Source organism: Gallus gallus, chromosome 1, assembly GCF_016699485.2.
Source record: "Gallus gallus isolate bGalGal1 chromosome 1, bGalGal1.mat.broiler.GRCg7b, whole genome shotgun sequence".
Classification (NCBI taxonomy): Eukaryota; Metazoa; Chordata; class Aves; order Galliformes; family Phasianidae; genus Gallus; species Gallus gallus.
The window spans coordinates 174,281,355-174,297,190 of NC_052532.1; the positions used below are offsets into that span (position 1 = coordinate 174,281,355).

Consider the following 15,836-nt stretch of genomic DNA (forward strand, 5'->3'; position numbering starts at 1 on the left):
AAAATCCCGTTCCACATTTTTTAAGCCCACACCAGAAATTACTACAATAGTAACTTTTTAATATTCTGTTTTTAATTTCAGTATTACAATGTTGTAATATCTTTGACTGCATTATACAAAAAATGCAGGGCATTCAAACACCTAGTACTTGAATGCTGTAGTTGCTTTTTAGCCATTCTATGACATAATCTCCCATATGTGAAAAAATACATTTGATTTTCAAGCAGCTGGGTACTATGAAATGAAAAATGAAGTAAAATCAAAGAAATTCAATCAAACAGCAAACATTACAGCAGCAAAACTGTCATTAGTCTAATTCACAAATTTTACGTTGGAGAGGGCAAATAATTGTCTTCTCTAAACGTAAGAAAAATGCATACTGAAGGAGAAGAGGCAAGCAAGTAATTTCTTCCCACTCTTAAGTCATCTTGGCTGCTAAAATGAGGAGTGTTTTAATTCCAAAGTTGTCAGATAAGATCTAGTGCTAGTAAACGCCACTAATCTATGCTATCTCTTTCCAGACATAAAAGGACTAACATGCACACAAACTTCTTGGCAGCAATTTGGCACTACTACTTTTTTCTGTTCAAAGTTGTCTATGGTTAAAATGTACCACACCTTAAAAACCACCCTATCAGTTTTTCAGACGCTCACTTGAGGGAGCATACTGAAAATGTAATGTAACAATACTAACAGTTTGTGAACAGCTTTTGTATACTGGCTTAGGCTAGTCAACAATTTAGAACCAATTTACAATAACAGCTGTATGAAAAATTATATTGCATTAAGTAAAAAAAAATAGCACATACTTCACAGCATTTGAATCCAGTGTTGCGTAAAGGTAATACAAACATTTCATTCGTTCATTTGTTTCCAAGTTGTGAGGGACCATGTACTGAGCAAAGATGCGTTCGACAAGTAATCTGAAAGCAAGAAATTGACCTCAGTTTGTTAATAAGTTCATTCAGAAACTCTCTAGAAATAAGCTGTGGCAGATTCAAAAGCCTAAAGGTGAAGTCACTTAACTTTCAATAAAACTCAGCATCATCTAACAAGATATCTAAGGAAGTCATAATATTGATGTTAGCAGAACATTTATTAGATGACATTATCAAAAGCAGTTATATTCATCTAGATAAAAATCAAAGGATGTCTCAAGTATCAGCCTAAAGGATTAGTATCATGGTCTGTTCTTTAGTTGATGCAATATAAGGGGCTTAAAATAGAAATAAAAATCGTGTTGGTTATTAGACATTATCACAAAGCCCAGAAGGAGAACTCAGATACTAGTCAGAAGGAATTGGCTTTTCCCCTACCCAGCCCTTTCCTGAAGGGAAAAGTTAATCCCATTTCTGTTGCTTCCATAGTGAAATTCCAAGTACATTCACATGGACATTAATGAAAGTTCCTGCTACAACACGGAACATCCTTATTTAGAGACAGAAGGAAACAAAATTTGGGTCTGTCAGTTACCAAGAAAGACTGCAAGAAGAAAACCACACCCATGTTGTAATCATGCACATTTAGTCTGGAAATGGGAACAAAATCCTCATCCCTATGAGCAAGCATATTTTACTAGAGTCTTCCAATGAGACCAGGTGGTCAAAAATAGGATCAGCTAGTTTTAACAGTTTTTGAACTTTTATTAAACTGTGAATGAGGATCTGAAGTTCAAGAGAATTCCTCCTGTCTTCACGATATCAAGGAAATAACTGCTAATTTTGCAGGTGACATTTCTGGAGAGTACAATTTTTTAGAAAGGCTTGTATAGGTTTGCAATGTTATTTGTATTTGATTATGCAATGAAGACCAAAGATCCATCTCCAAAGCCAACAAGATCATGTTGATTAGTCAAGGCAGACTAGCTCCCAAACTAGTTCCCACTGTGGGTTCAGAGGAGGGCCAGGAAGATGATAAAAGGGCTGGAGCACCTCTCCTGTGAAGAAAAGTTGGGGGAGATGGTCTTGTTTAGTTTCAAGAGAAGAAGGCTCTGGGGAGATTTCATTGGGTCCCTCCAGTACTTGAAGGGAACTTGTAAAGCAGCAGAGGTTTTTCTGCTGTCAAATACTGACAGGGAAAAGGGTCAATGGCTAAATGACTAAAGGAGGGGAAATTTAGATTAGATGTTAGGAAAAAATTCTTTACTCCAAAGGTGATGAGGCACTGGAACAGGTTGCTCAAAGAAGTTGTGGATGCTCCATCTTTGGAGGCATTCAAGGCCAAGTTGGATGGGGCCATGCGCAGCCTGATCTAGTAGTTGGCTACGTTGCCCACGGCAGGGGGGCTGGAACTATATGATCCTTAAGGTCCTTTCCATTCTATGATTTTATGAAAATTCTACTGTAGCTATGGAAGATTATGCACTTCTTCAAAACATACAGAATGAGCTCCTTGTCAACACTTAAGCTCAGAGGAAAAACAAATTGAGAAGTTACCACACCTATCCAAAAACATACCCAGCTTCCAAAAGAGTGACTTACCGGTCGTCAATACTGTTTTGATAATATATATGCAGAAGTTTATCTTTGATCCACGATATCTGTTTTGCAGCTTCTTTTCCTGCTTCTGACTGTAATGAATATTTCTTGTATATCTGTGCAAGTCCCATCATAGCTTCTTTCCTCACTCTCCACTTGAGAAAAAGAAATAGTGCCACAATTTTAGCAGTTTAAAATTCAAACCTGAAAAAACTGTGGAACTTCCTGGTAGGTATTTCCTATTCTTCCTCCAAATAAAACAGTTCAATTTTTTTTTTTTTTTTTTTTTTTTTTTTGAAGTTTGAGTAATAAGCACAATATTTTCTCATTAGGACAAACACTACACTACATCTATTATGCTAAACATATCAACATAGGTAACTACTATACAATCACACCTCTTGAATTTAGAATTATAAGCAGTTCAATCCAACACCCTTTCTCACAAACCTGTACTGAATACTTGAGATTGTATTACATCTGTAGCAGGGAAAAGCAAGTCACCAAATGAAAAAAAGTCAAGAAAATTTTAAGTTTGCCTTTAACAGCCTTGTTTACTCCACTTTAACATAAGCAGCAAACCTCCTAAGCTTTGCCAAATAATCAGACAAAGCTAAACTAAATTTCAAGGCTGTTCACATTTGAAAGCTACTACACTTGCAGTCTTCCAATGATCTAATTAAAATTAAGCAATCCAGCTATCTTCGATGGCAAAACAATTTGATTCAGTAATCTGCCATACATTTTGAAATCTGCTCTCAAAATCTCTTAGGAAATGTCAGTGTTATAGAAGGGTCTTATTTTATTCTAAAATTATGAAAACTAGACAACTGGAACAAAGTAGTGCAATCAAAATATAGTATATGTTGAAACACAGCTATCATAATAATACAGCACAATGAAAAACGTTGCAGTTCAGTCAAGGGCAAAAGGTGCCTCATTAAACACACTGCTTCAAAGAATTTTTGCTTTACATGAGTTTTCATTAGACATTTTAAAAGTAGTTCAGCATTTTTAGAAGCATTACTTTTAAGAAACAAAGCCAATTACAATAAGATGCAAGAGAGCAGAAGACACTGTTGGTACTGATTATGTCTTACCCGCTTGTCCAGTGTTCGTTCTCTGACAAAATTAAGCAGGTGATCATTGACAAGCAGAAGATCTTTTTTAGCAGCAGTAACTATGGATACTATAACATCATGCCTTATCGCCTCTTCAGGATCATGGGACCTTACTTTAAGATATTCTGGGGGAATAAAAATAAAATAAGTACTTTAAGTACACAGCTTCAGCTACTTTTATTTCTCTAGAGGCTACCCCAACTGACAGAAGTGGAAAACCATGGATTTCTACAGTTTGGAGCACTGACAGTAAGAAACCACTAATTTTCCTTAATCTTCACTGGAATGTCTGTAATAAACTTTTCATTTGCTTAATATATTAAATATTTATTATATCTACATTAGCAACTATTATAGTCCAAGAGAATTGGATCTCTAAAGCTGAGTAGACAGTGCTAGGAACTTGATACTCACACTATCTGCATTTTAAAGCCTTACTTTCGGCTAGAAGTTACTCTACTCCTGCAGACTCCTGTATGTCCTTTGACTTACAGAACACATTACTTATACTCCTGAATACAATTTGCTTACTTTCCAAACTGAATCTAGTTCACATGCTCTGGAAACACTCCAGTGTGAATCATATAAGCACAGTAAGCTGAGACAGATAAAAAAAGCATTCGCAAGTAAGCTAGATGTTGACTTGGACAAATTCTTATTTACTCAACTTAAAGCAATTTTTCTAGATTGCTTTGGCACATTGTACTTATTTGGTACTACCGCTAATCTTTTCCTATAAACATCTGAAGATTTCTGCTGGTAAGTATCAAATGTTTTAGGAACTTTTATCGTTTTACAAAAGCACAAAACAGATGGCAAACTTCATTTATCTTTAGAAGTATGTATTCTAGGTTAACTTAGGAGCACACACTGGTAGGAAAATGCACATAAAAGGCCTTCAGATCACTGTACACAGCACACATCAGTGAAACACTGAGAGCATTAGGAAACAAGAAAAATTCAAAGTCTGCTCTAAATAATCAGAAGTTACTGCACTCTTATTACCGTTCAACGAATGATAATTCCCAAGGCTTATCTGAAATACTCACCCTTAACATTGCTGGTAATCAGCACAGATGTCAAAAAAAAAGGCACATAACAAATAAAGCTTTGCAATTGAAGTTATGAAATTTAAAAAATGAAGAGTTTTTTGAAAAAAATGAAAATGAACTGAAAGAATTGAAGAAGACTGCCGTTGCACAATTATTGTCTACAACACCGGTGAGAGAGAAAGTTGTGAACAATTTGTCTGTGATAAGCACTGTGGGAAGCGAAAGGGGCAAGCTACATTACATTTCTCAGAGGATACCATTAGAGGGGGCACAATGCCTTTCAGCAATATTAAAAGAAGAACAGTAAAACACCTTGAAAATACACTTCTGAGAATCTTTACCATTCCCATTAAAGAAAAGGCTTAGCTTAGCAATACAATAACTATGATCTGACTTCAGCTTGCATGTATTTGTCTAAACTGACGAATGCTCAGCAGGCAGGAGGGAAATCCCAGGCAATTAACAGACCCTTAAATCTCCTCCGTAGGGGAGATGGTCAAACATATTACTTCCAAAGTGGGAGCTGAGTGATCAGGGGAAGATGCAGTCTTCACATAAACTTTGAAAAAAGCAATCCATTCAATTAATTGCACTTTTATTCATTAAGACACACAGGAGAGACAAATACCAAATGTTTTTATCCATGCCACTTGCTTTCCTCCTACAGAGATCTTGAATTACCGGCTGTGTTTGATATGGAGGAGAAACCAATGGCTGTGGTCACAGTTCCAAGGACTGTTTTGATACTTTAGATAGTGGCTACATAATATTTACACATTTTTGCTTTGTGGAACTTAAGTCAATACTCTGCACCTTAATAAATGCCATGACTAGTTAGTTGGCCAAGCTGCTTTTGCCTGATCCCACGGTGCTTAATTTCAACAGCAGTTGGGAATGCAACTACTCTAAGACAAGGAGGGTACTCTCCCTTGGGTTAAGGCATTCTTCATGCACCATCTCCTTATCTGAGAGGCAGCACTGGAAGGTAAGGGGACTCTGTCAGTAAGAAATCCAACCGCACTTACAGCCTCCACCATGTCAGAGAACACTACTTAGTGTTAAAACTAACCTTCCAGACTTCTCCACAAGGCTTATAATTATATTTTGATGTTATAATAAGTCTGATACCTGTTAAGTCTTTTGCTAGGTCGGGATGGTTCATAAGGCAGTGACTTGCAAATTTCACACATTCAAGACGAATAGGTACATGGATATCATTAAACCTATTTTGAAACAAGACAATACATTACAACAAGAACAACGACAACAACAACAAAAAATCATAAAAAAATAGTCACTCATTACTCACTTATTTCTACACAATCTCCAATACTCCCTGAAATACTTCCCATGCACAGTTATGTGCACAGAACAGCTCTAATTTCCTAGAATTCTTTTGATCATCCTTAAGAAAAGTCTTGTGCCCATGTATTGATTCCTATTCTAAAGAAGAAGGGAAATATCCTCCCCTGGTACACGTGAAAAACTCACAGGCAGATAACAGTTATTTACTGAAAGATGTCTTACATTTTAAATATAATTTCTCTAACCTTCCAGCTACTTAAGAATGAGCCATGAATCAGCACCTGAAAAATGTTGTAAAATGGTGATGTTCTTCTCTTTACAAATCGATGGACATCTAACCTAGTACAAATTCGCTCTAAGAATGATCCATACTTCATCTTCAGTAAAATTGGCTTCTGAAAGACTGAACTAAATTTGATGCTTGAAAACTAGCATTTTCTCATGCTTAAGTTTGATATAAGTAAAGATATAGACAAAACTATTGACATAAGGGCTACCTTCTTCCAAAAAATAAAACGCACTTTCAGTGCATCAAAATGTCTGGTTTTAAACAACTTATAATCAAATTTTAGAACATTTTTTTTGTATAAATGCTTGTTTATAAAATAAAGAGGTTTCAAGAAATGTCTATTTTAGTAAAAGTTAATTAAGTTTTCTAAATGAAGATATTTAAGAAGGGCTTCTGTAGTAACAGCTATTTTATCTTATTTAAAATCCTTGAAAAGTAAATACACGTCTGTGGTTCATAACTAGCTGAAAACAGTAATTATGAAAAAATACATGACTACATTGTTTCATATTGAACACAATGTAATATCTTATTTGGAATCCAATTCAATCTGTTATTTTTAAATTACATGTGATATTTTAATTGTTACATACTTTCAAGCACAAAGCCTTCCCTCAATTAAGTTTCCTCTACTCTTAGAAGCTGTATTTCTCTGAGGACATTCAGTGTTTGGTATCACTGAACGCTGAATTACTACAACATTTATAATAATTAACAGAATTTTTCCTCATTTACTCAAAAACATTTTCATCGCAGCAGACATTCTTGACTTCTTTCTGACTACAAGTTCCAGCTTTATGTCCTGTATCAAGCTGGCAGACTATTTCAAAAACAAAAGACTGCTTTCTGCATTGTAAATACTACACACCTCTTTTAAAGTGTTCAAATTATACAAACCTGTACAATTATGTACAGTAAACAAATACTATACATGAAAACCTCATCAAAAACAAATCTGGTAACATCCGATACTGCAAACGTCACTTGATATTGTTTTAAAACGAATCCATCATTGAATAGTGTCATTTGTAAAGAAATGCAAATAAAGATAATTGGTTCTTTTTATTGGAAATTGCAGTATAGACAGTGGCAAAAAAAAAAAAAAAAAAAAAAAACTAAAAAGTGATGACTTGTAATTGTCCACTCTGCAGAATAAAAAAATGCAGAAGATATATACAAAATAACCTTCTAAACATTATTTGCCAGATTTCAGGCACAGCAGAGGGGTGCGCAGTTAACTGTACCATTTGAGAGGAGAAATAAAAAAGGCAGGGAGAGGGGGAGGAGAGGAGGCTGTTTAAAAATATTGGATTACAATTCACTGAATGTTTTCTGTCTCCTGGGAGTAGAACTAATATAGCATACCTCCCCAAGTAGCACTGCCAGAGGGGTTTGTTCTGAGATGCCAACTCTGAATCCTTTGCCCCAAACATTTTTGCCAGAAGTTTTACAACCTGCAGACGTTCTTCATTGTCATTGCTCTGGAAGAAGAACACATTTATTAAAAAAGAAAAAAGTCAACCAACCAACCAACACCACAAACCTGCCAAAAAACACAGAGTACTGTTTTGTACAGTACCACTGTTTTGTTCCATTGCACACCTCCCCCACTATTCCTCCCAACAAGAAAGAAATCACTGAAAAAAAATGTTCATGCAAATGTGTGTCTTGAGAAAAAAAAAACATCAATTAATGCTGGGAAAAGACAAAATAACGAAGGCAGCAAAAACGTAAGTAGAGAAAAAAACGTCCTGAACAACATCTGGTGAAAAACAGACATCTTTTCAACCCTCCATTACAGGTGTTGCTGCTATGAAGTCTGATACTGTGCCTGTACAAATGTATACAAAAATCAATCACAGCACTAAAGCTACAAATCTTCTACTTCTCTAGAAGTTATCTAGAACAGTTCTCCTTATCTACAACTGTTCTCCTGAACAGCTTCATTACAAACAAAGTTTTCAGAGCACAGGTTTCCAGAGCATATCAAAGTACCCAAGATCTTTCACACACAGTAACTGGACCTGTATTTAAAGATGCTAAGTTAAAATAGATGCTTTTCTTCTTATTTAAAAACTAACATTAGCAAAGATAAAGCAAGACCTTCTTTGGTACATTTCCAGTTTGCACCACACTTATTTAATGCAATACACAGCATCTGAAGCTTAAAACATACTTTGCAAAGGTGTGCTAATACGCCTGCAATTAGCACATACTTACAGTCGTTCTTTAGTACAAAACAAGAAAAGCCATCTGCAGCACTTCTTTGAAAACAGAGCAGCAGAGCTGAATTACTATAAATTAGTTGATAATCACCTCTTACAATTTCCATCTTCTTTATTGCAACAGACAAGGACCTTTCCAAATACCATTCTTTTCTGTCATCTCTTACATTTTTATTAATTCAACATCACAATTTGGGCACACAATAAGAGCCCAGTGCAGTTATCAGAGTTCTGTAACACACCAGTCTTAAAACCAGCTATTTCTCCTATCAGATTCAGTACCATAAATGGGCTGAAAAGTTCTCCAGTAGGTCCTTTAATTCAGCTCCCTAAGAATAGTAAAAGGATATTTAAAATCCTTTAATACCAGAGGAAGATAAGTTAAGGATGAAGAAATCTCTGACACTGTTGTATTACTACATGACATGAAACTATAATGCTTTTGAACATACCTTAGTATTTAATATTAGCACATTTTATCTACATTTGACTAATTTATCCAATTAGAATTCAGACTGACTATTTACTAAGTCACGTACAACCTCCCCTTGGAGTGCAGTTAGTAGCACCTTTTTTTTCTCTCTAGTTTGAGTCCATAAGCATATGTTACATAATAAATTCTTATTTTCAATTCTCAAATTCTTATTTGTTATTAAACGAACCCATTGTTGTTATAGTCTCTCTCATATATTCAACTTGAATCTCTATTTCTTCTTCTGAGGAAAAAAAGACAGTAACACAAGCTCTTGAAAAACCATAATCCTTCTCCCCCCGTGACGCACTGTGTCACAGGACTTTGGACATTTTTTCTTAGGTACGACCCAGTACTCTAATCTTGATAGTGTTCCCTAATTGTTCTCCAATAGAAATCGACACTGAACACATATTTCCAATTCCTTACACCCTGCTCACAAGCCACAGGCAGCTGTTCTTCTGCCTACGTACTATGGTCCGCCAGTAACAGCAGCTGAAATTGGTCGGACAGTTATGAGTAGGAAGCTCAAAAGAACAGGCACTACTGCTGATCTGGATCAATTTAGGAGAAGTATACATGACCTGAAACTTGCCAAAAATTTAACTGCGTCCAGAAAGAAAGACAAACTGAAGTAATGGAAGTCAACATTTTACAAATTTTATTAAGTAACATTGATTTGATAGACCAGGAAAATGAAGACCTACAGTCCATTATGGTTATTTCCTAAAAACTCCATTCATGAGCTTTTCATTCTCCTGAATATTGAATGAATATTCAATTTTAGTAATAAAGATTTCAAATATCAAATTCAAATATCAAATTTGAATGAAATCAGTTTAATTACAGTTTTAGTTGACCTACACAACAACATAGTCTTTGTTCTCTCCTGCACCAATAATTCCTCTGTATCAATAGACCTCTAAACACACCACTTTTTAATGCCAAGATCAGGCATTAATTATTGATCTTCATTACAGAGAGAAGTAAGTTAGATAAAATTCAATGAGCGTCCTCCTGTTGGTCCCCCAGTTTCCTCTCCAAAATAAGGTTAAAAAAAATTAATCGCAAACAAGAGGCAACCATGATTTTTGACACCACTCCAAGTATTAGAAGCTAGCTATACTCCTGTTCAAACAGGAAAACCACGGGAAATCTTTGCTAGCAACAGCCTGACAAAGGGGATCCTACAATCTTTCCTCACCAGCCGGAAGGCAGTAACTTGACAGGGACAGAGGTGAATGGATATAAGTCCACTCAGGGCTCCTTCTCATTTACTTTGGCTTCCCAGATGCCCTTACACAGCGGATATGAGACTCAGGAACTGGAAGAACAGGGTTGTGATGAGGGGGATGATCCATCTATGCTGGAGGAGCCACCAAGGTCAGGCCAGCCCATCCTCCACACCATGATCACCTCAATGAAGAAAAACATTGGGCCTACAGCCAAACACTCATCCATACTTTTACCTTCCCTCATTCTACACAGAGAGGGAAAGGGGAGAAAATGGAAGCTGAGAAGACTTGGAATTGAGACACTGATAGTTTAATAAGGAGAGAAGATGTGTGCAGAAGTACCAACCCAAGCCATTCTATGATTCTATAAAAGGAATTTATTCACTACTTTCCATAGGCAGGCAGATATCCTGCCTACTCCTGGAAAGTAGAGTCTCAGCATTCACAATGTTTTTTTGAGAAGATATATACCACAACCACAATGGTTCTCCCTTCCTCCTTTTCCTGAGCTTTCATTGCTGAGCATACCCCCTTCCCAACCTCTTGCCTCACTGCAGCCTCCTAGCTGGGAGAAGAAAAAGCCCATACCTCTGTGAGCACTGTTCAGCAAAAGCCAATGCATTAGAGTATTAGCAACAGCGTTTAACCCACGAAGTCCAGCACCATTAAAGCTATTGTAAAGAATATTAACTCCATCCCAGTCAAATACAAATGGGTAAATGGTCTGTCTGTTTTTATTTTGTATATGACATGCATTTCAATTCTTTTCAAGAGTACTTAGAAGATTCTTGGGATAGACCAGACGTAAAAGCAACTGAGGAAACGAAGAACACAGGCTGCACATCTCAAAGAACACCACTTACTGCCAGGCAATCATTCGTTCTTTATTCAAGTCAACGTGTATAAATCTCACAGCAATTAAGAACTACCTGTCATCTTGACCAAAAGGCCAGTAGTAGTACCAAAGATGCAAGGTGATTGAACACTAGGTGGCCACAGTGTTTAGATCCAAAAATAGTAAATATGCACAGAGTTACTGGAGGATCTACACCTTCTTGCAAGTTCCAAAAATTGATTCGGTCATCAACAGGAAAGCCCTTTAATTTTTCCACACTGAAAAGAAACCGCGTAGAACTTCTGTAAGACCTGAGTCTCATGAAGGAACCACGAGGATGCCTGCCACAAAGACCGGCAAGGAAGTTCAGGGAGATGGAGTGCAAAACACCTGGAACCTGTCAGGTAACAAGTCACAGACAGGTTGTTCACTTCCTCAAGACTCTTATCAGTTGTAGAGACTGAGAACAAGGCAGTCCAATCAAGTGGCAGTGGACAGTGCTCTGTGAAGCTCACTTTATCATTGTGATTAAACCACCACCATTTCCAAAATATACCATAAAACTGTTAGAAGCAAAGAAATCAGATACAACAGAGAAATTCAGGTTCACGTACAGAATATACAACTAGTTTAAAAGTTGCTGATAGGAAGAATCAGACTAGAAAAACAGGATCTCTGTCTCGGAGAAATGCCCAACATTGGCACTGTGAGGGTATCCAAATGCCAATAGGAAATAAGCGATCAAGCCCTTAAAGAACTAGTCAAGAGTACCTAAATCTTTCACAGTCCTCAAAGAACTGGGGAAAGTCCTTAAAATTGGAATAGTGAAGATCAACAGCATCTTGTTCTCCTCCTTCACTCTAACTGGAATTTATGGAAGGGAAGACAGCAGCCTTTGCCATCACAAAACAGCTGCACCCTCAAAGAACTTCATAGATCTCAGTCTGACCCTTGGACACCCCTTTCATGGAACAAGAATGTTCAGTAACCACGTGCCTCCTGAACTCAATCAACAGTCTCCCTGATGCATCTCAAACGGAAAGGAAGGAAGGATGGACAAACTAGTGCATATTCCTTTTTAAGTCCTCAATAACAAGAAGCAAAATAAGCATGTCATTAGAACAAAGACACAGCCTTTCTCAAATTAAAGTTCTGAACAGCATTACCATTCTTCTAAGGACTTGTCTTCTCATCACACCACAACACTAGCTAAACAAGAGTTAGACCAGGACAACTAGTAATTTCCCACTTTGTTGTCAAATGATACCCCAAAAGTTTCAAGATTCTTTTCCTTAAGCTGTCAGTGATCAAGTGCTACAGAATCTGTCTTTGCTAAGCCCATGTAACATTATTCTTTCCTTATACAGATGACCAATTACTATTCCCAATTCATTTTAAAGGCCTATGCCCTACTGATCTGACCTCCGTTGCTCTCCAGGCTTCATACGACAGTGCCAGCACATTTAAAAAAGAAATGTTTAGCATCTCTACAAAACTACTTCTTTATCACTCTTTGCAGGTAAAAAGAACTTTTAGACACATCAAAATAACTTAGAAAGAACAGTTCTTTGATAAAAATGACAGAAAGTGCAAAGACAAACAAAAGCACTTCAGTTCTTTTCAAACAATGTTTCACTGAAATGACCAAAAATACCAGCTGTGGTTTAAATTCGTGCAGAACTCATCAAGGTTGTATCTGAAAATATTTATTAAAGCATCTCACTGACTGGAACACTTGGCATCTAGCTCAGAGGAAGTCTACAATAGGTCTACTCCATGTGGCCAAATTTTTTTCTAACTCATCTCTTCAGAAGCCAATTATAAAGTAAATACAAATTTTCTACACAGAGAGCAATTACCCAATTTTTCTTTGAAAGGAATACCTCATATTCCCCATTTCTATTTGTTCAACACCTGAAAATGAGATCATCCTGACTTCTTCACTCCTCAGAATTGACACTGCAAGTGTTGAGACAATCACAGCTTTCTTCCAATGTCTTCCACTTTAAGAATATAAACCTCAAGTATCAGAGATGAAATGTGACGTTGGAAAACAGTACCTATCACATTACATCATCATCATTTGAGAATCATCCCTAGTATTTAACTCCTATTATCACAATTGCATATCCAAAAGCAGTAGCAGACAACCTCAGTGAACAAAAATTAGATGTTTCTGCAAAACTATGCATGACCTAAATACACTCCATTCCAGCTTCTATTTAAATACCTAGTAGAGAGTCCACAGCACGCAAGCTCATATGGCTGAGCTCCTAAACAACAGACTATGCACCAAATTCAGAAAAGCCAAAACCATCTAGACAAGCTCATAATCATTTGCAAAGCTCATTGAAGTTGCACTACTAAATTTAATTGGCCTTTATCCAAAAAAGACAACTCCCTTATCCTGTATTTCGTTAGGGACTGCCAAGTATTTCTCTCCTTTACCACCCATTTGATCCAAGGCTTCATTAATCTAACAGAGATACTGCTGTCCAATTTCTTTCCATTCAAATCAGCACAACATTAGCTGCCTTCCACCATAAGGCACTCTTGAGTTTCTACTGAAATCATACTCTTCTCAATGCACTAATACACACTTTATTTGGACCTGAATCCAAATTGCTTGACACTAGCTGCCACTGTTTATTATAAAGCCACAGCTGTTGTTGAAGCAGAAAGTACTTACATTGTCACTTGCAAGACTGCAGAAAGAAAGAACTTGTGCTAATCTCAGACAAGCTGACTATAGTTCATCAATAGGCCAGAACGTACATCTTCAAAGTACTCTTTTAACCACAGGAAGACCTTTCAACTCACTTAAAACAGGATTATATTACTCCATATAAAAGTTTTAAGAGTTTGGATTTTTGTTTGTTTTTACTATATATGATGAATCAAATTAGATTTGACAGCCAATAGGACAAACCAAGCATATAACTTTATCCTTGTAAGCAGAAGATACTCAAAGCAACAAAGCCACTCTTAGAGTAGCACTACCACGAACTGGAGAGAATCACCAGCAGCTCTGGAGTTTAACAAGAGATCAAAGGATATGAGCAGTAACAATGTAGCTATTAAATTTCACATCTATTGGAAGCATTTTAGCACTTGTAATATTCAGCACTGAAAGCGTCAACCACCTCACCCTTAGGGCTTCAGGCCGTAAGGAAAAGCTAGAGGAAGACTGAGGAGAAAGAAAGCAATACAATACATGTTTATGACCTAAGAAGAATACTGTAAACACAGAGCAGAAATGCAGACATGAAGAAATGTCTTTTAAATAAGGGAGATGAAGAAACCAGCGAAAGGCTGAGAACCAAAATCTTCCAGCTGATTTTGGAAAGAACAAACCAGAGAAGGCTCCTGGAGGAATTTTAAAAAAGAAAGTTTGGCTACTGAACTTCCTTATTCAAATGGTAAGATGGGATATAAACAAGCAGCGTGAATTGAAATAAAGGAACATGCGAGTCAGTGTAAAGTGTGGCACATCAGGAGCACGAAGATGATTCAAGAAGCTACAGTTTTAAATGGACCTAAAATGGAAAGATGACTGCAATTACAGCTATGAAAAACATATAAACCAGTGTAGCAGCACTTAAGATGAAATCTTTTGAATAACAGCTTCAATTGCACAAACTGTGCTTTTATTGGAACTAGAACAATAATTGTTCTCCATCTCTAGGAACAGGCATTAAAGGCTGAAAAAGATCTGCTTTAAGACAGATGGCAAGAAGTAAACTGAGACCTACTTTTTTTTTTTTTCCAGGAACATGAATTAAACAGGGAAGATACAACCATTAAAAACAAATCGTACCACAATGTAGTGTGTCTGACAAGGAAAGATTAGTGAAAAAATAATAGACATGATCAAGTTGTCGTCTAATAAATGAACTGGCTACAGGATCTACAAATCTAGACTTTGTCTTTAATAGTTACAATGCATCCAAACTTAAAAAGTTGCCCACCGCAACCGCTTGAATAAATCAGCGGTTCATTCACTGTAGCGATGACTACAAGACTTATTTCTGTTTCTACCCGTGAAAGACCTTCTATTTGATGGAAATAGTCACTGCGTCAGTTCCCATTCGCATGGGGTCCAACTTATCCCTGACAGACTCCACTATTGGGAACAGACGTAGTTTCCCTGCACAGCCGGTAGTGCAAAATGCTTTCAACATATTGAAGCCCTTCAAAACAAACGTTACAGTATACCAAGGAACACAACAGACCAGACTCTCAACTAATACACAAATAACTAATTTAACATGAAGCTGTTGCTTGAATGATACAAGCCTGAAAAACATGCACACCTGTATTTTACTTAGATACACTGAAGTTAAAGTACTCTCAAGTGCTTTTGTGAGTTTTTAAGCAATGCAGAGAAGATGTGTTTTATATACATAAATAGGCAAAAAAAAAAATGGTGACCACGTCATTACAAAAGTCATAATAATAGTGAAAAGCACATATATGTTTCAAAAAGACTGAAAGAATGAGAAACGCTTACCTTAAGTTTGAATTCAAGCTGGGGTAGAACAGAAAGTAAGAGGTGGCTGTCAATATTGTATAACTCCAGAATCAAGTCAAACACATGCTCTGACAGGTCACTAATTGATGTTTTCCCAAGCATCAGAACCTGATTGAAGAACTGGGAAGTAAAACAGAGTGTACATCAATAACAACAGTACATATATATGTGTATGTGTATACACACACACACACACACTTTTCTAAATCCCAAGCCTGTTCACTGCTAAATCTACACTGTAGTCTTACAGTTTAAAAGGGGGAGCGGTTAGGAGGGTGCAGCAGAGAACAGATC

The 15,836-nt window shown here is 36.7% G+C and overlaps 1 protein-coding gene across 7 annotated transcripts in view; it reads right to left on the bottom strand.

Moving 5' to 3' along the window:
* Positions 1 to 15,836, bottom strand: part of PDS5B (PDS5 cohesin associated factor B) — a 101,922-nt gene that overhangs the window by 47,239 nt on the left and 38,847 nt on the right. For all 7 annotated transcript variants that reach the window (XM_046941892.1, XM_040700089.2, XM_015277870.3 and 4 more), the window contains exons 8-13: positions 15,522 to 15,662; positions 7,610 to 7,725; positions 5,779 to 5,873; positions 3,578 to 3,723; positions 2,481 to 2,632; positions 810 to 923 (exon numbers count right to left, since the gene is read on the bottom strand). In XM_046941892.1, the coding sequence (XP_046797848.1) occupies positions 810 to 923; positions 2,481 to 2,632; positions 3,578 to 3,723; positions 5,779 to 5,873; positions 7,610 to 7,725; positions 15,522 to 15,662 (764 nt within the window). The remainder of the gene's footprint in view (positions 1 to 809; positions 924 to 2,480; positions 2,633 to 3,577; positions 3,724 to 5,778; positions 5,874 to 7,609; positions 7,726 to 15,521; positions 15,663 to 15,836) is intronic.